Source organism: Protopterus annectens, chromosome 2.part1 (genome assembly GCF_019279795.1).
Source record: "Protopterus annectens isolate FY-2018-M chromosome 2.part1, PAN1.0, whole genome shotgun sequence".
Lineage (NCBI taxonomy): Eukaryota > Metazoa > Chordata > Ceratodontiformes > Protopteridae > Protopterus > Protopterus annectens.
In genome coordinates, this window is record NC_056729.1 from 92,512,273 (window position 1) to 92,538,477 (window position 26,205).

At 43.2% G+C, this 26,205-nt stretch overlaps 1 protein-coding gene across 4 annotated transcripts in view; it reads right to left on the reverse strand.

Moving 5' to 3' along the window:
- Nucleotides 1–26,205, reverse strand: part of FBXW7 (F-box and WD repeat domain containing 7) — a 1,850,919-nt gene that overhangs the window by 16,826 nt on the left and 1,807,888 nt on the right. For all 4 annotated transcript variants that reach the window (XM_044062041.1, XM_044062042.1, XM_044062043.1 and 1 more), the window contains one exon: nt 23,263–23,488. In XM_044062041.1, coding sequence (XP_043917976.1) covers nt 23,263–23,488 — 226 coding nt within the window. The remainder of the gene's footprint in view (nt 1–23,262; nt 23,489–26,205) is intronic.

Here is a 26,205-nt window from a genome sequence, read left to right on the forward strand (position 1 = left end):
GTAGCCATGGATTCGGCTGAAGATTGACCAGTTTTCTCGGTTTCGGCCGATACAGAGACACTCGCGGCTTGCTTAACCGTGGTTTCGGCCGAAACCGCGGACCGCGAGTGTCGGTCTTTTTCCTTGCGTTTTTTAACAATTTGGGTAGTCGGAGGATCCGACGGCATAATGTAAGCAAAGTCTGAGCCGAAAAACTGTTCAGCAAACTCCGACCGACGCCTTAGCGTTCGTCGGTTGAAGGAAGCGCAGGCCGAACAGGCTGCTACGTCGTGGTCTGGGCCTAAGCAAGGCAGACAGTAAGAGTGGAAATCTTTATGAGGTATTTGTTTCCCACAAGTTAAACAGTTATTGACTTTTTCTGACATCGGCTGAGGCAAGAAAGAGTCCCCAACGGGGTACTTAGCTTTTTAGAAGTCTTCGAAGTAGTATTCGGTAGTAGTAATCTCTGGATCTGACCGACTGGCACTTGCGAACAGCTTCTGCTTCGGGCGCCACGCGGCAAGAAAGACTGAGGAAAATGGCGTCGGCTGATGCCTTTATACCCGAAGACCAGCAGAGATGACGCCGGGTGAAGTGCGACATCAGCCGAAGCCGGACCCAGACTTTGGAATCCGGCCGACCGAAGGGCTGCCTGACGACAGGACAACCCATTTGTTATGACTGCAGATGCATCCATGAAGGACATCTAGTTGAGCAAGAATGCTTTGTGGATCATCTTTTGAACTTGTAATGTAATTCTTTGGAGCCTCTCTGGAGAAAGGGATGCTGCAGTTGTTACTGTATTTAGCACAGCCCCTATGAATTCTAAACTTTGCAGTGTAGTCAATTGGGATTTCTTGAGATTTACTGTAATTCCCAGGTGGGCACAGATATTGAGTGTGTAATACCTGGCTACTATCAACTGATGACTGGTCGAAGTGGTTGTGAGCCAGTCATCCAAGTACGGAAACACCCGGAATCCTTGTAGTCTTCAAGTGAGCCACTACTTCTGCCATGCACTTGGTAAACACCTTGGGGGCTGTGGTGAGACAAAAGGGCAGCACTCTGAATTGGTAATGACTGGCTCCAAGCCGGAAGCAGAGGAACTTCCTGGAGCATTTTTTTATGTGATAATACACATCCTGAAGACCTATCTAGCACATCCAGTCATCTTTCTTCAGAAAGGGAAGCAAGTACAGTTGTGTACACTTATCATAAATGTAGATGTTAAAGTGTATTCACTGTTGCAGTGATCACATTTGGGTTATCTGCTTGCAGTAGCCCTCAGTTGGCCTGATTACCAAAGTCCTGGGTCCTGCATTGGTTGAGGTCTCATCTTCCATGACATCAGGTAGTCAGGGGTATAAAGCATGCAGCCGATCCCATTACATCAGTTTTTCTTGCCCCAGATGTCAGGTGCCCCCATACTGGGAAGCAATTATATAAAAGGTTACACCTCTAACAAAAAAGAAAATACACCAAAAAGCTTTAAGCAAAGTAAACAAGAATAGAGGTATAGTAAATAGAAGTCAGAGGGCTGGAGGGAGGGTAACTAGGACTGCAACAGTGAATACACTTGAACATCTACATTTACGGTACGTGTAACACAACTGTACTATGTTCTTCATGTTTCACTGTTGCAGTCATCACATTTGGGTAGATTCCCAAAGCTAAGGATGGGAGGAGGTAATTAGATACCATTAGGACCAGCTATAAAACCCTGCAAGACTGCAGAGGCAAAGCCAGCTCTGGATTTAGAAGAAATTGGCACGTGGTAATGCTTGGTGAAGGTATGTACAGAACTCCAGGTAGCTTCTAGGATGTCCCTGGTAGGGGCACCTCTGAGAAAGGCTGTAGAGATTGATGCAGCCCTGGTTGAATGTGGTCTTATCCCTTGTGGGGGAGGTTTTTTCATGGTGCTTATAGCAGAAATGAATGCAGTGGCCTATCCACTTAGACATGGCTTGCTTTGAAATGGCCTTCCCCTCTGCCCCTGCAGCAAATGCAACCAGCAGCTGTTCAGATTTTCTGAAAGGTTTAGTCCTGTCCAATGACCTAGACTTTGGAATTCTGGCCAACTGCGGGTAGCCTGCCAGCAGGATAACCCAAGAGTAATGACTGCAACTGTGAAACACGATGAACATTCTAAGTTGTCTGTGCACATCCAACGAGTTCAGTATTTCATTCCCTTTTGTTCTGTGGATTAGAAAAGAAGGTTGGCAAATGAATGGACTGATTAAGGGCCACACTGGATACCACCTTGGGCATGAAGGAGGGATTGGTCCGGAGGGACACCCTGCCCGCATGAAAAATGATGAAAAGCTCCACTGCCATGAGAGACTGTAATTCAGACACCCTTCTTGCTGAAGTGATGGCTAGAAGGAAGGCTGTTTTCCAAGAAAGGAATTTCAAGTCTGCATTTGCAGCTGGCTCAAAGGAAGGTACAGTGAGCTTTTCCAATACAAAGTTAAAGTCCCAGGCTGGAGTAGGGGCTCTCCTGGGTGATCTTAAGTTTTTTGCCCCTCTGAGGAACTGCTTCAGCAGTGGATGAGAGAAGAGGGGTGGTTCTGTATTGTAATGAGCTGAAACGGCTGAGGCATGAATTTTGATGGAGGAAAAGCTAAGGCCCTTTTGAAGCATCTCAGTTAAGTATTGAAGAATCTGAGGTAAACTGGGCGCAGCTGTGCCCATCCCCCTGGGAACAGAATCTTTTCCATTTTTTAGCATAGGATTTTCTAGTACTAGGCCTCCTTGCCTCCACTTGCTTACTGAGGGATGGTAACGGAGAGATCAGGTAATTAGCCAGGCTGTCAGGTTCAGGGTTTGAAGCTGTGGGTGCAGAATCTGGCCCTCCTGCTGGGACAGCAGGGCAGGGGTCTGAGGCAGATGCCAAGGTGCCAGCAGTGACACACTGCACAGGAGGGGGGTACCCAGTGTTGGCGTGGCCAGTCTGGTGCAATCAGTATTGTCCTGTTTGATCTTTAGTATTACCCTGGACGAGAGGCAGAGGGGGAAAGGCATAAACTGTTAGGTTTTTCCAGGTGAAGGACTGGGCATCCACTTTCCAAGCTTGTTTGTGGGGAGTCCTTGTGCAGAATTTGTCCAATTGGTAGTTCTGGGGGGAGGCAAACAGGTCTATCTCTGGGCTCCCCCATTTGTTTCTCAACATGTTGAATATCTTTGGATCCAGTTTCCACTCGTGTGGGTCCAGGAGATTTCTGCTTAGGTCGTCTGCCAGTGTATTTAGCTTTCCTGGCAGGAATTGAGCCTGTAGGTGCACTTGGCAGCTCAAGGCTGTGTTCCACAGAGCCATGGCTAGTCTGCAGAGAGGATATGAGTGGGTTCCTCCCTGCTTGTTTATGTACCAAGTAACAGTGATGTTGTCCATCTTTACCAATGATTGTCCTGGAAAAATGTGGTCCTTGAAGGCTGCCAGCGCATTCTATACAGCTAACATTTCCTTTTGATTGATATGCAGGTGCATTTGACTTGGGTTCCATTTGCCCTGAATGCACATCCCTGCCAAGTGAGCCCCCCATGCATAGTCTGATGCGTCTGTTAGGGTTTGAGCGGCAGGGGGTAGAGTGAATGGCAGTCCCTTGTTTTAGTGGCAGGTCTCTGCCCACCACAGGAACTCTATCTGTAGACAAGGTATGATAGAAATCATTGATTCTAGATCCTGAGAATGTTGACACCATAGGCTTTTTAGATACCATTGTAGTTTCCTCATATGCAGTCTTGCATATAAAATTAGTAGAATGCAGGAGGCCATGAACCCCAGGGCTTGCAGTATTTTCCTTGTGGATAGCTGGGTCTTTGTGGCCAGTAGTTTGAAGTAGGCTGTCAAATGAACTTGTTTCTCTGGCGTGAGGTAGGCCATCTGGGAAGTTGTATTCAAGCTTGCGCCAAGGAATACAATTTGTTGGCAGGAAACCAGAAGTAATTTCTTTTCATTTATGGTGTACCCCAGAGAAGTCAGCAATTTTTTTACAAATGCCAGATTTAATAGCATGTCCTGACTTTCTGCCTGAATTAGACAATCATCCTGGTATGGGTATATTTGAATATTTCTTTGCCTGAAAAATGCAATGACTGGAGCTAGGCACTTTGTGAATACCCTGGGCGCAGTAGATAAGCCAAAGGGCAGTGCAGAGAACTGATAGTGCATGTAGCCTGCTTTGAAGTGTAGGCATCTTCTGCAAGATTCCCTTATTGGGATGTGCAGGTAGTCTTCCTTTAAATCCAGTGTTGCCAACCAGGCATCTTTGCCTAGCATAGGAAGCAGCTGATGAAGAGTTAGCATCTTGAATTTTGGGATTACCAAAAGTGTGTTTAGGATAGAAAGGTCCAGGATAGGACGCCAGGAATTGTCTTTTCTGGGTACCAGAAAAAGTCTTGAATAGAAACCTTGTCCCCATTCTTCTTCTGGGACAGGTTAAAGAGTCATGATGCTTAGAAGAGAGAGAACTTGCTTTTGAGCCTCTGCCCATAGATCTAGCCAACCGTTTGAGGTTGGTAAGGAGTGGAAGTGGAATTTGTATCCTTGGGAAACTATATTTAAAACCCATTTGTCATGGGTAATGAGTTCCCAATTTTTTGCCTGCAGGGCAATCTTTCCCCCTAAAGGAACAGTCAGTTGTGCAGGGCTTGGAAGGTTTAAAGTTAAGTCATTGAGACAGTTTACCATAGGGGGGGTGTCTTACTACGCCCTGCTTTGGAAGTGGGAGCCCCCCACTGCTTAGTCCTGTGAGTACCTTGGGACTAAAGCCTGGGTGTTCTGCTGGTTCTTTGTTTGGACTGAGAAGGCCTGGAAGAGGCAGGAAAGGACCAATTCTTAGAGGGCCAATACCTACTAAAATCTGGGAGGCTGTACTTGTAGGAAATCTAACAGTTTGCATAGATTTAGCTTTTTCCTCCATCTTTTTAAGTACTACTTCTGCTTTGTTGTCAAACAGGCGGTCCTGATTTAAGGGAGCATCCATCAATTTAGCTTTAACATGATCTGGCAAAGATTGCTCCTTAAGACAAGCATGCCTTCTAAGTAAAGTCCCAGTGACAGCAGCCCTGCAAGATGCCTCTAATGAATCAAAACCACGTTGCAAAGTATGTTTTCCAACTTGTTCAGCAAGAATGCATTAAATCCTGTAAATCTTTATTTTCAGCACAGTCTGGAATCAAATCATTTTCTGTTTAAGCAATGCAATAATATGCTGCTGATACTAGCATATGAAACTGGCAGTTTAAGGCCCTAATGACCAAGGTTGCAGAAGTGTATACCTTCTTACCCCATCTATCCAGCGCCCTGCAATCTCTATCAGAGGGGGTAGGATTTTTGGCAGTAGTAGCCTTAATGCCCTTGGGTCCCTGTGAAATGGTCTCAGGATCCACAGTAGGATTTTTAAAGAGGAACCTGTAAGAGTCAGGAACCCTGTAATACCCATCAGGTTTTCTGGGAGGAGGAGGTAAAGAGTCAGGGGCCAGGCTTGATTCAAAGAAGGCATAATCAACAATGTCCAGTACAGGAGGGATAGCTAAAGGCCTGTGTTGGGGCAGGAGTAAGAAATCCCTAAGCCTCTTTTTGGAGTCAGAGTAATCCTGGCTTTCCAAGCAGAAATGCTCCCTAAGAGTATGCAAGGTTTCACCAAAAGAGAAATCCTCTGGAGGGGAAGCAGAGGGAATTGAGTCCTCTGCATCAGAATCCTCATAGGCAGATAAGGGTAAATTCTGGTCATCAGAGGAAACAGAAATTTCAGAGTCCTGATCAGAAGAATGAGAAGGAAAATCAGTCCTAGGTCTCTTACAGGGGGAAGGGTGGCTTCCCCTGATTAGAATAATAAGGTCTTCAGCCATTCTTTTCATTTGTTTTTTAGGCATAAGGGCCTGACCATGCAGTCTGGGCATCAGTTTTCTAGGCATGGATCGAGTTTTAGGCCTTGAAGAAGATGGCGTTGGTTTAATATGCAAGTCAGTAGGCCTGAATACACCCTCAGAAGCCGGTGCCTGCACAGCGGCTCAGGACCCATCCAAGGTAGAGACATCCACAGGTTCCACAATCGAAGAAGCATCTCGTGGCATACTGGACTCCAAATGGGTCTCAGTAGAGGCTTGCGAATCTGAAGTAGTGGGTATCAGGGACTGCAAAAGCACCTCACTGAATACCGGCAAACTGGCGACTGCCTTAGGAGAAGAGTCGTTGGCAGCTTTGGACCTATGCGGTCTGTCTCTGTTTTTATCTTTGCATTTTTTTTGGAATGTCTGTAGTCGGGTGGCTTACTGAAGCATTTCTAGATAATTGAACAGAGTACCAAAATATTTAGAAGCGTAAATAAACAGACGACGAATAGTTTGAGGTTTGAATAAGGCACAAAACCTACAGAGAGGTACACTGCGGTCTGGGCCTAAGCAAGGAATGCAGTACGAATGAAAATCTTTATGAGGTATTTGATTTCCACAAGAAATACAATTGTTAACTTTTACTGACATCGGTAGAGCAAGAAAAAGTCTCCCCAACGGGGTACTTGGCTTAGTTGAAGACTTCGGTTCTGAAACTCGAAAACCAAATTTCGGGAGTTGGCCGACCGATACTTGCGAACTGCTTCTGGCACCGCATGGCAAGAAAGACTGATTTAACAGCGTCGGCTGCATGCTTTATACCCCTGACTACCTGACGTCATGGAAGATGAGACAGCAACCAACACAGGACCCAAGACTTTGATAATCAGGCCGACTGAGGGCTACTGCAAGCAGATAACCCAAATGTGATGACTGCAACAGTGAAACACGAAGAACATCTGTCTGAACTGATTTGCTCAGCACGTCGAGATCCAAGATAGGTCCCCAGTCCCCTGTCTTTTTTGGCACTAAAGAATCTTCAGTAGGTTCCGTATCCTTTCTGGTCTGGCGGGACATCTTGGATGACTCTTGTCTAGCAGTGTTTGAATTTCTTGCACTGCTGAATCCTACTGATTGGGTGGAACAATCGGGGATTTTTTTGTATACAGGGGAGGATGGGAAAAATGAATGATATATCCTCAGGATACGATCCATTGCACCCAGGAATCTGTTATGTTTAGCCAGGCATTTAGGTGCAAGGACAAGCATCCCCCAACCACCTCCAAAGGAAGACAATCGGGCCTCCATTCAGCAACACTGAAAGGGATTTCCTGAAAAGGAATCCCTGAAGCCCTGGTTCTCCGGACCACCTCTGCCGCGAGGGCAGAGTCTTCTGTTTTGGTCCACCCCTCTGCCCCTGGGAGAACTCCCTTCCACATGCATCTTGGAAAGGCCCTTGGGATTTTATGAACCACATCTTTCCTCCACTCCCCTGGTTCCTAGAAAAAGGACTTTTGGGGGGTGGGAAACATACGCCCATGGCAGAAAGAGCCTTACCATTCTTCTCACACCTGGATAAAGTCTCTCTTACTTTTGGGCCAAATAAGGATGTTCTGTCAAAAGAAGCATTGACAAATGAAGACTTGAATGGTTCTGCAAAGTGACATTGGCACATCTAGGTGTGTCTCCTTATGGCTACACCTGCACCCACTGCTCTAAACGTCCCTTCAGCTGTATGTCAGCTGTATGTGCAATTAGCCACATGGACAAATCAGACACAGACTCCAGGGTGGCTAGCTGGGAAGCCACCATTTCTTGGATTCCCTTAGCCACAGCTCCCACCAGGGTATCTGACAATTCCTTGATCAGATCCCAATGAAGTCTTGTAAAAAGTGTGCCAAGAAGTTCAAAGACCTTACAACAAAGGTCGATGAAGCATAAAACTGTTTCCCAAATTTATACATAGCCTGAGACTCCCTGTTGGGCAGATGAAAGTACAGTTGTGTACACTTACCATAAATGCAAATGTTCGAGTGTATTCACTGCTGCAGTCATTACATTTGGGTAATCTGCTGGCAGGTTGCCCTCAGTCGGCCTGAATAACAAAGTCTTGGGTCCTGCATCAGTTGCAGTCTCCTCTTCCATGACGTCAGATCGTCAGGGGTATAAAACATGCAGCCGACACCATTTTAATAATTTTTTCTTCCCCCAGATGTCAGTTGCCCCCCAAATGCAGAGCAAAATTATATGTATAAACAGTAAATATATAAATGCACCTTAGAAACAAAAAAATTACCTTCAACTAAAAGCAAATACACCATTGAGTACAGTGAAGGAAAGAAAAGGTATAGAAAAGGGGGCTGGTGGGTAGGTAACCCAGACTGCAACACTGAATATACTCTAACATCTACATTTATGGTAAGTGTACACAAATGTACTACGTTCTTCATGTTTCACTTTTGCAGTCATTACATTTGGGTAGAATCCCAAAGCTATGGATGGGAGGATGGACGTAAACAGCATTAGGAGCAGCTATAAAGCCCTGCAGGACTGCAGTGGCAAAGCCTTCCCTGGATTTAGAGAAGAGAGATAAATGATGATGCTTTGTGAACGTATGAACTGAGCTCCAAGTAGCAGCTTCTAGAATGTCTCTGGTAGGGACCCCTCTGAGAAAAGCTGCTGAAGCAGAGGCAGCCCTGGTGGAATGGGATCTGATCCTCTTGGGCACAGGTTTACCATGGTGCAAGCAGCAGAAATGAATGCAATGGCTTATCTATTTAGAAATAGTCTGCTTTGATATAGCCTTTTCCTCTGATCCTGCAGCAAATGCTACCAGTAGTTGCTCAAACTTTCTTAGAGATTTTGTCCTGTTTAATTAGAATCTTAGTTGTCTGTGTACATCCAATTAATGCAGAATCTGTTCCCCCTTGTTCTGCGGATTTGGGAAAAAAGTTGGCAGGTGAATGGTTTGGTTAAGAGCCACACTGGATACCACCTTAGGCATAAAAGAAGGATTGGTCCTGAGGGCCACCCTGTCCGGGTAAAAAATAATGAAAGGCTCCACTGCCATGAGAGCCGCAGTTCTGAAACCCTTCTAGCCAAAGTGATTGCTAAAAGAAAAGCTGTCTTCCAAGAAAGAAATTTTATATCCGCAGTAGCTGCTGGTTCAAAAGGAGGCAGGGTGAGTTTTTCCAGTACAAAATTGAGGTCCCATGCAGGAGTTGGCACTCTCCTGGGAGGACTTAAATTTTTGGCCCCTCTGAGATACTATTTTAGCAGTGGATGAGAAAAGAGGGGAAGCTCTGTGTTGTAATGAGCCGAGATGGCAGAGGCATGGATTTTTATTGAAGAAAAAGATAGGCCCTTGTCAAGCATCTCAGTTAAGTATTGTAAAATCTGAGGAATATTGGGCTTTGCTCTGTCTATTCCTTGTGCTTGGTTCCAAGCACACAATCTCTTCCATTTATCAGCATAAGGTTTTCTATTGCTAGGCCTTCTGGCTTCCAAAATGACATCCATCACAGGTTTCCTGAGAGATATGGCTTGAATAATTAGTTGATTAGCCATGCTGCAAGATTCAGAGTTTGGAGCGGAGTGTGCAGAATTTGATAGTTCTGGTGAGACAATAGATGAGGTGTTTGAGTCAAGTACCACGGAAAAAGGTGTGACATATTCCTTAGAAGTGGGTACTAGTGTTGGCGAGGCCAGTCCGGAGCAATTAGAATCATTTTTGGTTTTTCCTGTCTGACTTTTAGTAAGACCTTGCAGAGTAAAGACAGAGGGGGAAAGGCATAGTCTGATAGGTTTTTCCAGCTGAAGGATAGAGCATCCACTTTCCATGCTTTTTAGTGATGAGTTCTTGTGCAGAATCTGTCCAACAGATAGTTTTTGGGAGAGGCAAATAGATCTATGTCTGGGCTTACCCATTTCTGTGTTAACATGCTGAAGATTTGTGGATCCAGTTTCCATTTGTGTGGGTCCATAAGATTTCTGCTTAGGTCGTCTGCCAGAGTATTTTGCTTTCCTGGCAGGAATTGAGCTTGAAGATGTATTTGGTAAGTCAAGGCTGTGTTCCACAAGGCCATGGCTAGTCTGCAAAGGGGATAGGAATGGGTACTCCCCCACTTGTTTATGTACCACATAACTGTGGTATTGTCTGTCTATCAGTAATTGTCCTGGATGAAGTAAGTCCTTGAAGGCTGTCAGAGCATTCTCAACAGCTAGCATTTCTTTCTGGTTGATATGTAGTTTTCATTTAGTTTGGGCTCCACTTGCCCTGAATACATGTCCCTGTGAGGTGGGCCCCCCAAGCATAGCCTGATACATCCGTAGTTAGAGTTTGGGTGCCAGGGGGTAGAGTGAATGACAGTCCCTTGTTTTGGTGACATGTCTCCGCCCACCAAAGAAACTCCTGTTGTAGGCAGGGAATGAGAGGAATCATTGTTTCCAGGCTGTGACAATGTTGACTCCATAAGCTTTTTAGGTACCACTGAAGTTTCTTCATATGCAGTCTCGCATATGGAATTATGAATGCAGGATGCCATGAACCCCAAAGCCTGCAAAATTTGTCTTGCAGATAACTGGGTTTTTGTTGCCATTTGTTTGAAGTATATTGTCAATTGCATTTGTTTGTCTGGCGTGAGGTAAGCCATCTGGGCAGTTGTATTCAAGCTTGCACCCAGGAATGTAATTATTTGAGAGGGTACCAGTTGTGATTTCTTTTCGTTTATGGTGTACCCTAGGCATGCTAGAAGCCTTTTTACAAATGCCAGATGTTGAAGAAGAGTGTCCTTGTCCTCTACCTGAATGAGACAATCGTCCGGATAATGATAAATTTGAATGTTTCTTTGTCTGCAGAATGCAATTACTGGTGCCAGGCACTTTGTAAAGACCCTGGGCGCAGTAGATAAGCCAAAGGGCAGTGCAGAGAATTGATAATGCAAAAAAACCTGCTTTGAAGCGGAGGTACCTTCTGCAAGATTCCCTTATTGGGATATGCAGGTATGCATCTTTTAAGTCTAGAGTTACCAACCAGGCATTCTTGCGTAGCAATGCAGTAGCTGTTGTAAAGCCAGCATTTTGAATTTTGGAATGTCCAGGAATGTGTTCAGAATCGATAAGTCCAGTATTGGACGCCATCTTCTGTTTTTTCTCGGTACCAGGAAAAGTCTAGAATAAAATCCTTGTCCTTTTCTGGTACCAACTGAATAGCCCCCAATATCCATGAGGGACATGACTTGGTTCTGGGCCTCTGCCCATTGGATTTGTGGCAGATCTGGCCATCTGTTTGGAATTGGCAAAGTATGGAAATGAAATCTGTAACCCTGGGATACTATGTTTAATACCCATTTGTCCTGGGTGATTAACTGCCAATTTTGAGCATGAAGTGCTAGTTTTCCCCCTAAGGAGGGTGCCAAAAGATAAGTGCTTGGAGATCGTAGAGGAAAGTCATTGAGACTGCTTAATCTAGGGTTGTGCTTTACCACCTCCAGATTTGGAGGTGGAGGCACCCCATTGCTTTGACCTGTAAGACACCTGTGGCTGATATCCGCCTTTTGAGTGCCTGGGTTTGCCCTGAGTGGCTCTGTTGGACACAGGAAAGGACCAATTCTTAGTAGGCCAGTGCCTACTGAACCTGGGTGGCTGCACTTGTAAGAAATCTTTTACAGTTTGCATAGATTTAGCTTTATCTTCCATTTTCTTTAAAACCTCTTCTGCCTTATTACCAAACAGACTATCATGCTGTAAAGGGGCATCCAACAATTTAGCTTTCCAACCTGTTCTGCTGAATGCAATAAATCCTGTAACTCTATTTTCCACACAATCAGAAATCAACATAATTTTCTGTTTCAGTAAGCCCATAACATGCTGTTGATATTTAAGCATATGAAACTGGCAGTTTAAAGCCCTGATTGCCAAGGTTGCAGACGTATAAACCTTCTTACCCCATCTATCCAGCGCCCTGGAATCTCTATCAGAAGGGGTAGGATTTTTGGCTGTAGAAGCCTTAACACCCTTGGGACCCTGAGAAATAGTCTCAGGATCAGCAGCAGGATTTTTGAAAATAAATTTGTGGGAGTCAGGAACCCTGTAATATCTGTCTGGCTTACTGGGAGCTGGAGGCAGGGAATCAGGAGCCATGCTTGATTCTGAGAACACATCATCAACAATGTCGAATACAGGAGGGTACTGCCAAAGGCCTATGCTGAGGAAAAAGAAGGAAATCCCTAAGCCTCTTTTTTGATTCAGAGAAGTCCTGACTCTCCCAGTGAAAATGTTCCCTTAAGTATGCAAAGTCTCTCCAAAAGAGTAATCCTCAAGAGGAGATGCAGATGGGATGGATTCCACTGCATCAGAATCCTCATATGGTAGAATAGAAAATTCCTGATCAGAAGAGGAATCAGAAGAAATGGAAACCTGATCTGAAGTTTCATAATCAGTGCCTTGCCTAGGCCTCTTAGCGGGGTGGGGGTGGGGGTTGGGAACCCCGATCAAGGTAATTAAATTCTCAGCCATTTTGATCATTTGTTTTTTAGGCATAGGGGCCTGAGCACGTGGCTCATGCATCGTTTTTTTTAGACATAGAAGTCGTTTTTGACCTTGTTTTTGTTGATGGCGTCTGTTTAATATAAAAATGTTGAGGCTTGAAAATACCCTCAGAAGCCAGTGCCTGCTCAGACGCTCCATACCCATCCAAGGGAGAGACATCCACGGGTTCAATACTTTGCGAATCTCGTGGCATACCGGACTCCATATGGGTCTCAGTAGAGGCATGCGACTCAAAAGTAGCGTGCATCAGGGGCTGCGAAAGCGCCTCACTGAGTACTGGCGAACCGGCGACCGTTTTAGGAGAAGCTTCATCGATTTTTGGACCACGACGGTCTGTCTCTGTCCTTTTCCTTGCGTTTTTTGTGAACTCTGGTAGTCGGATTGCTAACCGGCGACATTTCAGGGTAGTTCAATCTTGAACCAAAATATTTAGAAGCAAAAATATACCAACGCTTAATAGTACGTTGGTTAAATTTAGCACAAAACCAACAGCAATGCACGTTGCAATCAGGGCCTAAGCAAGGAATACAGTGCAAATGAAAATCCTTATGAGGTACTTGTTTCCCACAAGTAATGCAATTATTAACTTTTACTGACATCGGAAAGGGGCAAGAAAAAGTTTCCCCAATAGGATACTTGGCTTTAGTTTGAAGACTTCGGTTCTGAAACTCGAAAATGAAAATTTCAGGAGTTGGCCGACCAGCACTTGAGAACTGCTTCTGCTTCGGGCACCACGCGGCAAGAAAGACCGATTAAAATGGCGTTGGCTGCATGTTTTATACCGCTGATGAGGTCTCCAGTTCCGAAGCCATGGAAGAGCTTAGGGGGAATTACCAGTTTAGAAGATGTGAAAATCTCAGGTACAGGGTACAGTTGGTGCCGGGAGATTTGGAACAGAAAACTCTAAGGCCTCGGAGGAGGTCAGAGGATTGGTGGTCAAAGGGGTGAAAGAAGGCTCTGTTCCAGGACCCAAAGGAGTCGATACTGAAAGGGGGCCTGAAAGTCCTTTAACCCACAAAATTTTACTCTCACATCGAGCTCAGAAAGACTTTTGGTGGAGCGGATTGATGACATGGAAGGATATTTACTTCTGGAAGCTCACCAGCGAAGGGGTCTACAGATGGGGAGTAAGAAGTTCTTGAAACAATTTCCCTTGAATCAGATACTTTAGTTGTGCCAATGTAATCGGTGCAATAGGAGGAGAAATTTTGTCCTGCACTGGGGCCTTCGACACTGAAGGACTTGACAGAGTTGTCAGTGCCGGAGCAATAGTTGTCACCAGTAATTTAGATTCAGAAGCCTCCAGTTCAGAGGATACTTTCAAAACCAAGGATTTTGATTTCTTAGTTCTTGGAACAGATGGAAAAGTCAGAACCAAGACACTCCTCTTTTTTTTTCGTCTACAGAAGATGAGGATAAAGGGGAGGCTTTGTCAGCAGTAGATAAGGCTTCACTGAAAGCGGAGGGGATCAAACCCTTCAAAAGAAATTTATTTAGTCTCTCAACAACAGCTTGATGACTGAACCAATGACAAATGCTGCAGAGTCCTCTTGCAAGTGAATGGGACCCAAACAAACGCAAAGTGAGTTAAAATCAGAAGATGGGATTACCTTTCTCAGCCATGATAAAAAATTACGGCTGGAAAACCATCACTCATACACCACACATACTCAAACAGAAAGTTTAAGAGAAAAAAGGGGGAAGTTTTTTTTTTTTTTTTTTTTAAGGGGAAAAACTAACAATGATAGCTACAGAAATACACCAAGGTATACAGGGAAAGAATATTAACAACATTTAGAATTACACTAACGTGTAAGAAAGCAGAGAGAAAAAGTATTAAACTAAAGGGTAGAGGATCAAGTACATACAAAAAGAGAGAAATCTGTACGAAATAACAATAGATATTTACCAAAACCCAAGGAAACTCGAGAGCACTGGCAAAACATGACCATTTCGGAAAAGGGGCAAATGAGATCTGAGACAATTGTGAGAGAAGGATTGTGGGTAGAGGTGAAGCTAGAGAGTTTTTGGCTAGCACGAGCTGTACTAACAGCAGAGTCAGTTCTGATACCGCAAGTGGACCCATCTGTCAAGAATAAAATGAAGACTGACAACATCAGATCCAGCATTTTATGAGGAACACACCTAAAATATAAGGCAAAAATCTGGAGAGTTGAGAGCTATACCATTACCATTGTTGAAAATGGAGGTTTTATGTGAACTACTAAAGGCACTGAAGTCAAAAAGATTCCATCAAGGCAAAATGCAACATGATCATTACTGCCAAACATATACACGCCCGAAATAAAAATGTTATGAAAGAAACTGAAAACACCTACACTGTACAGCACTCACATTTAATATGCAGACTTCATGGTCAAATGATGTTTACAAGGGTGTTACATAGCCTTGGTAACTATTTCCAACACAACAAAAATTAACTGAAGTTGCTAAAAGTTGTTCTGCAACAGCAGACAATGGAACAAATGTAGTGAAAGCCACTGACTTACTTTGTCTGAAAGATGCCCATAACCAGGTGCACTGGGCACTGCTTTCATCTAATGGTAAGGATGGCAATCAGAAAATCAAAAGCAGCAGACAAAGCGTTCTACACAAAAGATATGCAGTTACAATTTTTTTTAAGTGAGTCCTTCAGCAACATCACAGCTGAGAAAAATGTAGACAGGAAATTCTCCTGTCAGAAAACTTGCAATGGATGTGTTTACAGCATGCAACAGTATTTGCAACGTTGTTTGGAAGCATTTGCCAAGAAGATACTGGTGTTAATGCAGCAGCAGCCATTGCACAATCAGACATGTTCTGCTCCATTTTCCTTGTTGTGCAGAACTCTTACAGATTTTAACATACAACACATTTGAAAACATACAAAAATGCAGAGGAAGTAGAAGCAGAACAACTAAAATAGTTACCTAATAAGATGCAAGCAGAGACTGGAGCCCCCAGCAGACAAAAAAGTGACAGTGCGAGAGCAAGAGATATGGAAGACTTTGTCTGCATGAAATCTGCCAGTAGGAAAAAAAAATGCTCACCGTCCGAGCTAAAACTTTATCTAATGGAATATAGAGACAATCACTATACAGATGTCTTATCCTGGCTTGGGGTGCACCTCTGCAATATCTTTAACCTTAAAAACTAGCTATATTTGTGTGGAATTGAATCTTGTCAGTGAAACTGGATATATTGTGAGCAACAGAACAGCATGTCTGAAACCTTGTGTACAACTGACACTGATTACTGCAATTTCACATGAACAATGCTTATCTGCTGACCAAGAACTCTTCAGGTAGAAGCAGTATTCCATCTTGTAGGCAGGTGCTTCATGGACCTTGGAATGCTTTGCAAAATTAATTTCCTTCATATTATTACATGGTCCACTTATGACGTGACAACTGAAAAAAGTTTGTACTGTGCTAATGACTGTTCTGTTAAGACTACTACACACACGTGCCGAGATCCACTTCTCATGATGTCCTGAATGGAAAACACTGTAAGGTGAATAAAACCTTGTAGAATAACAATCTGTATTTTGCCTGTACAGTTAATGTGGTGTATACCAAAATGTGCGCAAGAATATTAAAGTTGAACTAAGGTTCCAGTGTTCTTGTATTTATGAGCTGACATTAACACTGCAGAACACCAATTTGTGCTCTGTAAATATGTCTAATATTAATAAACTTGTTTTGCGCATTAATAAGAGTGTGAGAAAATATACGGTGTGTGGATAGGTATGTTACATTACAACGTTTTCCACAGTTTGGCAGCTCTGGTTTGTCTCTTAAAAGGCTCTAAGACCCAAGGCTGACACTCGGCTTAGCTCTGGCTCAACTTTTCTATGGAAATGTCAGGCTTGCCCACTTATAACTATGCGATGAACTCTGCATAGTGGGGACAACTGCTACATCACGTTCAAGACCCAAACAAAAAAGAAGTAGAAGTTATGTATTTACTATAATGTTCCATCTATGTTGTCCACTTTTATTTTTCCTCATTGTTTGGTTCAGATCCGACTCGGCCGTTACTCTAGCTCGTGAACACCAACTCTCAAGCTCCTTTCCTGCCCATAATGCACCATGCTCAACTTCTCTCAGATCCTATTTACAGCTAGAGAGAGAGACTATAAAAGAATTGCCATAACTGGAGTTCAGCACAAAGGAAATATGGTGTCCTTAAAGGTCTCATTCTTCTAGAGTGCGTTTGTGAGAAATGGAGGGGAATGGAGGGTGGGGAGTTGAAAATGGACATCACAGATGGAATGTTATTATAGTAAGTACATAACTTCTTTATTTATGTCAATTTTCATCCATTTCTCAACATATGGGACAGAGTACCCAGCTACCTAAACTCCTGGGTGGACTCTAAGGAAGGATATTCCTGAGTACGGTTGAGCCAAAGGCCACTCCTCCCCTTGAGACCAGATTTAGTTTGTAATGAGTGATAAAGGTATGAGGATTTGACAGTAGCAGCCGCACAAATATCATTCATGGATGCTTTGGACTGGAATACAATGGAAGTAACCATAGATCTAGCGGAATAAGCCTTTAATGGTTTTGGTAGGGGGAGATTCAGTTTAGTTTATACAAAAGAGATGCAATCCAACCATCTGGCTATAGTTACCACTGTGACTGATTCACCCATCTTGTGATGTGCAAAAGAAACAAAGAGCCGGTCTGACTTTCTAGTTTGTTTGCTCTGTGCAGGTAGAAATGTAACTGCCTATGAAAATCCGGTAAATGTAGCATATATTCTCCTTTATTTGTAAAGTCTGGGAAGAATACTGGCAGGTTAATGTTGGACTCTGACACCACCTTCGGTAGGGAGGAATCATTGGTACATACGTTGACCCTATCCTTATGGAAAATCAAATATGGAGGTTTAGAAGATAATGCTTGAAGTTCTGAAATTCTTCTAGCAGATGTAATTGCAACTAAAAATCACTTTTAGCTGCAGGTTCAAAGGGAGACTGTGTTAAGGCATGCAGTACCAAATTTAAATCCCATGGTGGTATAGTATCTTTGTAAGGAGGTCTAAGTAGAACAGTACCTTTCAAAAATGCTTTGCACATTTTGGAGGAAGCTGGGGAAGAATTCTGAAATCCCACGTTGAAATTCAAACTGGCTGCAAGTTGGAGTATAATATTAGATGAACTAGCACCCTCATTAAAATAAACCCACTAAAAATTCAAGAACAGAATGTATTATGGCTGAGAATGATTCTACCTGTTGCTGCACTTTCCAATAAAACAAGTCTTTCCCATTTACATCTGTAGAGTTTTCTTGCAGAGGGTTTATGGGAAGATAACAGAATGGAAAGGATAGACAAAGAGCATAGGTTGCATGGCTATTAATGAAATTGGAGGAGCCATGCAGTCAGTTTGAGGTTTGAGATGTCAGGGTGAATTCATGCCTGTCTGGTGAGAAATAAGGTCTACAGTTGGATACAGAATCCAATGTGGGTACCGAAGATGAGGCCAAAGGAAGGGGAAACAAATTTGTCGAGGCCAGTAAGGTGCAATGAGGATGACTTTGCTCTTCAACCTGGCGGCTTTCTGAAGGAATCTGGGAATTAAAGGAACTGGGGGGATAAGCGTACAGAAGACTGGGAGGCCAACAGTGAAGTAGACCATCCCTTGGTGACTCCCCCGGTGAGGAGACTAGGGCAAAGAAGCTGCTCCACTTGTTCTTTAGGCGAGATGCAAAGAGATCGCAGCAAGGCTGACACATTGATGGAGAATCATGTCAGTCACGTTGTTGTTGAGAGACCACTCTTAGGGTTGGGAGGGTGGCCTAATGGTTAAGGTGTTTGCCTTACAAACACAAGGTGCAGGGTTTGAGCCTCACAAGGGATAATTGGCTAAGCTTAAAATGCCTCGCAAGGGGAGTTAGCTTAGTACTAACCTATGAACTTATGAGGTATTAAGCTGGATCTGCTCAGTTTGTCTGCTATCACAATGGACTCCCCAGAATGTGCACTGCAATTAGAAAGCGGTTGGAGTAAATCGCCCACTGCCACACCTTCAGGGCTTCTCGACACTGGGGGTAAGACTTACTTTCACCTTGTTTGTTGATGTAACAAACCAGTGACATGTTATCCATTTGGATCGCAATTGTTCCAAGAGGGCAGAGTCTTGGAATGTTTGCAATGCCAAAAGCACTACTCTAATTTCCAGAACAATGATGTGCAAGTTGGTCTCTTCGGGGGACCAAATGCCTTGGACCGTCTTCCCCAGAAAATGTCCCCCCTCCCCGCGAATCTGGGAAGTGCCTGTGGTCATTTTGGCCTTGGGCTGAGGGAGAATGGGAGGACGACATTGCAACAGTTGTTGTGACTGCATCCACCGCGCATTTGAGCTATTCTTATCTTTGTTGACATGGGTGGAGAAAGAACTGACCATTGTGTTTGTAGCATCCACTGCAACATTCTCATGTGATACCTTGCTAAAGGAACTAAGATTATTGCTGCAGACATTGATCCTAGGTCTCACAAAATCAACTGGGCTGAAATTCCGGTATTGCAAATTATTTCCTTGAGTTGACTTTTTATTTTGTGCACTCTCAAAAGGGGAAGAGATGCTACATTGCTCCTATGAATTCCAATGTCTGAGTCGGTTGTAACGGAGTCTTGTTGTAACTGATGGTCATTCCAAGAGTTGAACAAGTCTGTAACACTTGCTTTCATGTTTGTACCAGCTGATCCCTGGTCTGGGTGGTAATGAGACAGTCATCCAAATATGGAAACACCTGGAATCCCTGCAGTCTCAAGTGAGCTGCTACTACTGCCATGCACTTGGTGAACACCCTGAGGGCTGTGGTGAGGCCAAAAGGCAGTGCTCTGAACTGGTAATGACTGGCTCCCAGACAGAAGCTTAAGTACCTTCTGGACTGAGAGTTTACTTTATATGACAGCATGCATACTGAAGGTCTACTGAGCACATCCAGTAGTCCTTGCTCAGAAAAGGCAGAATGGACTGAACCGTGACCATCTGGAACCTGGTGTGTTGAACTGATTTGTTCAGCTCACTGAGATCTAAAATCATTCTCCAGTCCCTGGTTTTCTTTGGCACTAAAAAGAATCTTGAGTATGTTCCAGATTCTGTTTGTTCTGGAGGGACATATTGGATGCCTCCCTTTTCTAGCAGATTTTGTATTTCCAGTGCTGCTGCTTCCCTTTGATTGGGTGGAACATCAGGGAATTTCCTGAGAAATGGAGGTAGAAGGGAAAATGGAATAATATAACCTCTGGAAATGATTCTTTGCACCCAAGTATCCTTTATGTTTATCCAGACTTCCTGGTGCAGAGATAAGTGACCCCCAACTGCCTCCAGAGGAAGGCAATCAGGCCTCCATTCAGATCATTGAAAGGGTCCATCAGAAAAACGTATCTCTAGACCCTAGGTTTTGTGGGCCTCCTCTGCCACAGAGGCATCTTCTGCCATTATCGCTCCCCCCTCTGCCTCAGGGGGAACTACCTCCACTTGTGTCTTGGAAAGGACCGTGAGACTTCCTGTACCACAACTTTCTGGAAAAGGTCTGTTGAGGGGTCGAAAAACGTATGCCCACTACAGATTGGGTTTTTCCATCCTTCTCACAACTGGAGTGTATGTGTTTTTCTGTGGTGCCAAACAAAGACGAACCATCAAAAGGAGTACTGATGAAAGATGACTTGAAGCGTTCTGCAAAATCACACTGGTACATCCAGGTATGCCTCTTGATGGAAATGCCTGAACCTGCAGCCCTTGAGGTGCCTTCTGCAGCATGTGAGATGAGCATCATAGATGAATTCATAAGATATTGAAGGGTAGCCAACTGTGAGGCCACAGAAATTTGAGCCTCTGCAGTCGTGGCTAATGAATGGGAATTTGAAAATTCTTTAATCAAGTCCCTTTGCAATCTTGTGAAGTGTGCCAAGTAGTTCAGCGATCACAGAGCAAATGTTGCTGAAGCATAAACTTGCTTCTCAAATCTGTCCAGTGCCCTAGATTCTCTATTAGGGGGATGGACAGTGGAACTCTGTTCTGCAAGTTCCTTCTTTGTAGCTGCTGCCACAGCCATAGTATCAACCGGTACCTCGCCTGCTATAATGTTCTCTTTCTACTGAAGGAACCAGAATCTTGTCCAGACTCTTTGGGACCAGCTCAATCATATCAGTTTCCTTCCATGCCTGCTCAGACACCAAATTAATGAGGTCATCACTGGGCGGAGTGACCCAGGAGGTAAATGGGCCAGTCCCGAAAGCTTCCAGAAATACTGACTCTTCAGAAGTTGGGTTTAGGGCAAACCAACCTTCCTTCTGTTTAAGGATCTCAAGGATGACTCCAAATGCTATATCATCAGTGGTGATTTCAGACACCTTTCTCCTTCAACAAAGTCAGCATCCTCAGTGACGGACTCCTGGGGGAGTCCAAGTGCTTCCTCTTGCAAGTCAACTTCCTAGGGACTTTTTTGGTAGGATGATCTGGAGAAGTATTAGAAGAGATGATAACACCCAGTGGGGTGATCTGGAAGCTCGGGGCTGGCTGTCCCAGTAGTGTAAAATGCTGAGGATCATAGCTCAATGTGAGTAGAGATGTCGAGGGTGGATCCAAGGGGGAAGGACCCATCTGACTTGCCAAAGCAGAGAAAACCCTCTTCACAACCTTGAAGGCAGACTGCTTTGACAGAATGAAAGCAACAGAGCTGAGAAAAACCAGTTGCTGGCCCACTACCTCCCTCAGCTCAGAGAGCCATCCACCCGAGGTGGAAGCTGGAGACAAGCTGTCCAATGTCAAAACTCCGAGAGGAAGAGATGGCTCCAGAAACCTTGGAGTCTATCTTATCCCCTCAGATCCGACCTGGAAGCTCCGGCTCAGAGTCTCATCTTACTGTACCGGCTCCAACTTCTTTGGATCCAGAGTAACAGTCAGATCTGAAGAGAATGAACACCAGAGGTCGGGTCAGAGTCGTCGTCATAACTGGTGCAGTGGTAAATCGACGGTGTTCCTGACCCAAGTGGGTAGGAACCATGAAAACTCACTTCTGAAACTGCTCCATGAGCAATTTCACCATTATTTCTACATTTGCCTCCATGAGACTTCTAGAGGGATGAGAGGACACCACTTAAGGGAGCTTAGAGTGCTGCTCAAGGAAAGGGGAAGGCACTCTGGATAGTACCAGATCTACAGAGGGTGAATACACAGTGCAAGACAATGGCTTCGGATGTAGGGACTTTGGATCTGAAGTGCATCTTGTTGGATCCAATGTGGTCAAGAGTTGAAAGATACTTGCTCGGATCCTGAGAAGGTTGGATCCCAGAAGACTTAAAATCCAATTTTTCTCTCTTTTTCTTTGGCTCCAAAGATGTCGAAGTAGAAGATTCCACAGATTTGGACATTTTCGAAGGGTCCCTAACTTTCACTTTAGAAGGTTGAACTCAAGATAAAGCATCCGAGAATAGAGTTGGCAACATGCCCTATAATATGAATTTGTTTTTCCTCTCAGTCAAAGCCAGAGGATTAGAACCATGACAAATGTTGCACTCATGATCGAGGTGTTCCACACCTAAGCAGACACATGGAGTGCGTGCATCTGAGAAAGGCATTTTATGCCCACATCTGTCATACTTCTTGAATCCTCTGTCAGAGATAATGCAAGAAACAATTATAACAAGAAACTGGAAAGAAAACCAATGACAAACTTATAGCTAACAACAGTAAGCAGAAAAAGAGCAAACGTAAGGAAACTGACCTTTTTATAAATATATATTGTATATACACAAACACGTGTCGTGTGTGTGTATATATATATATATATATATATATATATATATATATATATATATACACACACACACACACACACACACATTTTATATACATATATGTGTGTGTGTGTGTGTGTGTGTGTGTGTATATATGAAAAAGGGACAAAGAGGAGTAAACACCCTTAACAAGAAAGAGAAAACGGGGGCAGGAAAGGCTTACCAATGATGGTAGTGTCAAATACCCTAGTAAGTGCACAAAGGGAAGAAAAGTTTATATAAGGTAGCAAAACACTCTAAACAATAGATTAAAGTATCGAACAGAGACAGATTAGTTGAACGCTAGCGTTACGGACAAGTTTTGAAGAAATGTTACTTAGCTTACCCAAATTGCTCAAGAGAAGCAGTGAACCACGTCTAGTTGTGAAAGCAGCAAATGATATCTGGAAGGAAGTTAGGCCGATCAGACTGCCAGATCCGAACCGTACATTGAGGAATGAAAAAAATCTGACATCAGGTACACACTAACATGAAAAATCTTTTGTGAGGAATCTGCTTCCCTGAGTTAGTACAGCTATTAACACTTCCTGAATAACTTCAAGCAAACCATATAACACCCGAATGCTACACAAGGCATGCAACAAAAGTGCAGCAATAAAATAAACTTAAGTTTAACTTAACTTAAGCTTGGAAACCAGACAGACTGACCACTCTTAGAAATTGAGATAAATCACATCAAGGAAAAAAACTAACAAAAAAACAAATAAACATGCATCCCTCTTTTGTCACTGAAGTCCTTAGATCAAAGAGGAGCGTGTCTGCCCAGCCTGTAGGGGGGAAGGGTGCTAAACTCTGGAAGCCAGGCCTGCTGTTGGGCCTTCAGCAGGTAAAGGTGCAAGTGTCACTACTGTTAACAAATAACTTCTGGATGAGCAGTTCCTCCACAGCAAGCACGTTCAAAACTTCCTTGAGTGACCGACACCCAAATTTTAATAGACAAGCACAGAACTACAGTGAAGTACTGTTGTAATGTATGTCCTGTGCTCACAAAGAACATCTGAAAGTAATGTGACTATAACAAGTTTTTCACAAACTTTCTTGTGAACAACAATAAATGACATCTGAAGTGCAGGTAAACTGTCCTCTTACCTGTAGTGAGTAGACTCTGTTGGTATGTCCCTGCAGTGTGTGTAGACAAGTTTCTGTTTCTGGATCCCATACTTTCACCATAAAATCATAAGCTCCGCTTACTACTCTTCGTCCATCATACTGAACACACCGGACTGCTGCCACATGGCCCATGAGAACATGTAAACACTGGCCAGTCTCTATATCCCAGACTCTGAGAGTTGCATCCCGAGACCCACTTACAACTCTGAAGACAGAAAAAAGATGTATACAAATAAGAAGCTTGCACTACAATCACAGAACTTAAATCATAAGATATTGTTCCTGCATTGTCCCCTTGGATAACCTGCCATTGTGCAGGTGGTCAAGAACTAAAAACACAGGAAGGGTCTAAAGTTACGGTATCTTCATTCAGAATTAACAAAGGGCACACATCACTAGCAAAAATAATACTCTCTCTTTTCAGATTCACCATACTATAAAGTTTGTCACCTGCTAAATCAAATTACATCTCGCTAATTTCTATCCAAAGCCACCTCATTCCCAGACTACTTTTTGCCGTACTTGCTTTCAGATGTTGATCATGTTTCTCTGTTTCCCTGTAATGTACTCCCCCCAATGAAGTTCAACAGGGTCACTGCTCAATGTCTCAACCCTACTTGGGCATTTGGTTATCTAAAGCCTTACAGTGCTCATGATTAAAGCATGTTAGCATATGTAACTTAACAGTGCCCACTGTATTGCCTTTAGTCTCTAATCGTATATCCCCTAATGCATTGAGTAATTTGGAACTACACATACTGGGAACCTGCAGACATATCTCTACTTAAAAGATTCTGTTTTTGTATACAGTCTTTCTACAGACATATCTTTTTTTTTTTTTTATTACAAACATGCTCTTCATCTAATAATTTATTCTACTTTACTTTATGAGATCTATCCATCCATTCACCAACAACCCTTTTTGCCCATTTTTTTTTCCACATGGGGGTCAGGGTGTCACTTTAACATTGACAATCATCTAGAGCCAAAATTCACACTGACAGGTGGCTAGCTCTGCCATGGCTGAGATGCTCAGTGCTTTTCATGACCCGACTTCTTCCTACCTTTCAAAAATGTGTCAAGCAAACTGGATTCTCTAGGGCAAGTGTACTTACCTGATGCAAAAAAAGGCCACTACTTAAGTGACTGGAAGGCACTGCAGCCTTATTGGAAAAGGGATAAACTGTGAATAAGCTATGAATGTACATCAGCAGGAGTTGCACAGCATATACCTGCACAGTGCACAACTATGAGGTGTCAGTCAAGATCAAATCTCATTAGTTAAGCTGGCACCCATATTCGACAAGCCTTACCCACTTTACAAAACCTTAATATAGCCAAGCGGCAAGACTACCATTAAACAACACTGACGGGTACAGTATGGCAGCATAGGGATGTCAGCTTAGAATAAGACTGCGGGTGAAATTCACTTAAATCCCAGCTCACTGACCACCTCTCAATAGCTGGCATTCAATGCCCTAAATCAATACAAAACCCTTACAACTAGCTTTAAGAAATATAGTCAGTATAAACAGTAAATGGTCCATTTTGGAATCTTGGCTACATGTAGACCACTACATACTTTCAACAAATATGGCTAGTAATTTCACCTACATTATATATAACTCTATGTAAAACAACAGAGCAGGAAACAGATCTGGTGAAAGAGTGGTACTGCTAATAAAAAGAGCAAAAAAACGAATGTGGAACATATTGTAGTGCACGAAGCGCACTGACTAAGCTCCGACATTCAGAAAAAAAGCAAACCGGTTATGCTCCAGAATGGCGAGCAACCTTACCTTAACAAATGTTAAGCACCCCTTAGAAAATTGTTAAAGTCGAGTCCCATAATAGGCAGTAAAATCTGTCTTTAGTGAGTAGCTAATGACAGCGGCAGAACATTTGTTTCTGCCTGCTGTCCATACAGTTAACATGGTCCTAAACTTCCTGTATATACATATATATATATATATATATATATATATATATATATATATATATATATATATATTTTGGGCATCAGGAAAAAAAATATTAATGCCCACATTACTAGAAATTTTAATTCCACTCAAATAAAATCGTTCTTCTCTTCTTATTTTAAGGACTTCCTACTCCTCTCATTACGCCAGTTAAGAAATTAAGCCCCAACAGTACAATGTTCCTTTTCCCTCATGCAACTAGATCTAGCACAGCACAAACATACTTCTGGACATGTGCCCAAATACTCTACTTAAGGCAGAAAATCCCCAACAGGTTAAAAACTGTTAAGAAAACTCCCTCAAGGTTCAGTTCTAGGATCTCTGCTACTCTCATTTATTACTGTCAAGCCCCCCACAGTGAACTTACCCTATATGCAGATTTTATTAAATTCAGACATAAATGTCAACAACATGCAAAAAAACTACACAATTACTTCCAGCAATACCATTACTGGTGCGAAGATAGGTGAAGGCTGCCAGCCTAGCCAAACAGAATGTTGTAGATAATTCTGTCATCTGTAATATTAATGTAAACCACAGGCTTGTTATCTTAAATGGTAAAAATAGTTTTACATGTGGAACTGGAAAAAAATGTATCAACAGTGCAATCTACAGACCAAGTAAAGAATGTTGTGACCCTTTGATGTTAAAACTCAGAGTCAGTAAGTCTAGAGTGAGGCATCCTGCCTACTGTTTTAAGGCCAGAGTTAATGGCCAGAATTTGCATGCATAAATGTCCTTTATTGCTCTGGTTTCTGCCCAGAGGTGAAGAATGTAAATGTAGTTTCTGTTAGCCTGGGAACCCAGGGAAGTGTGAAGAATGATGTAATGTGAACCAGGAATGTGATTTTAAAAACAGAGAGAATCAGAGAGCATTAAACATTTTTGTCTTGATCATCCAGTTTATCTTAGACTTGTGTTTTCTCTTAGAAATAGCTAGAAA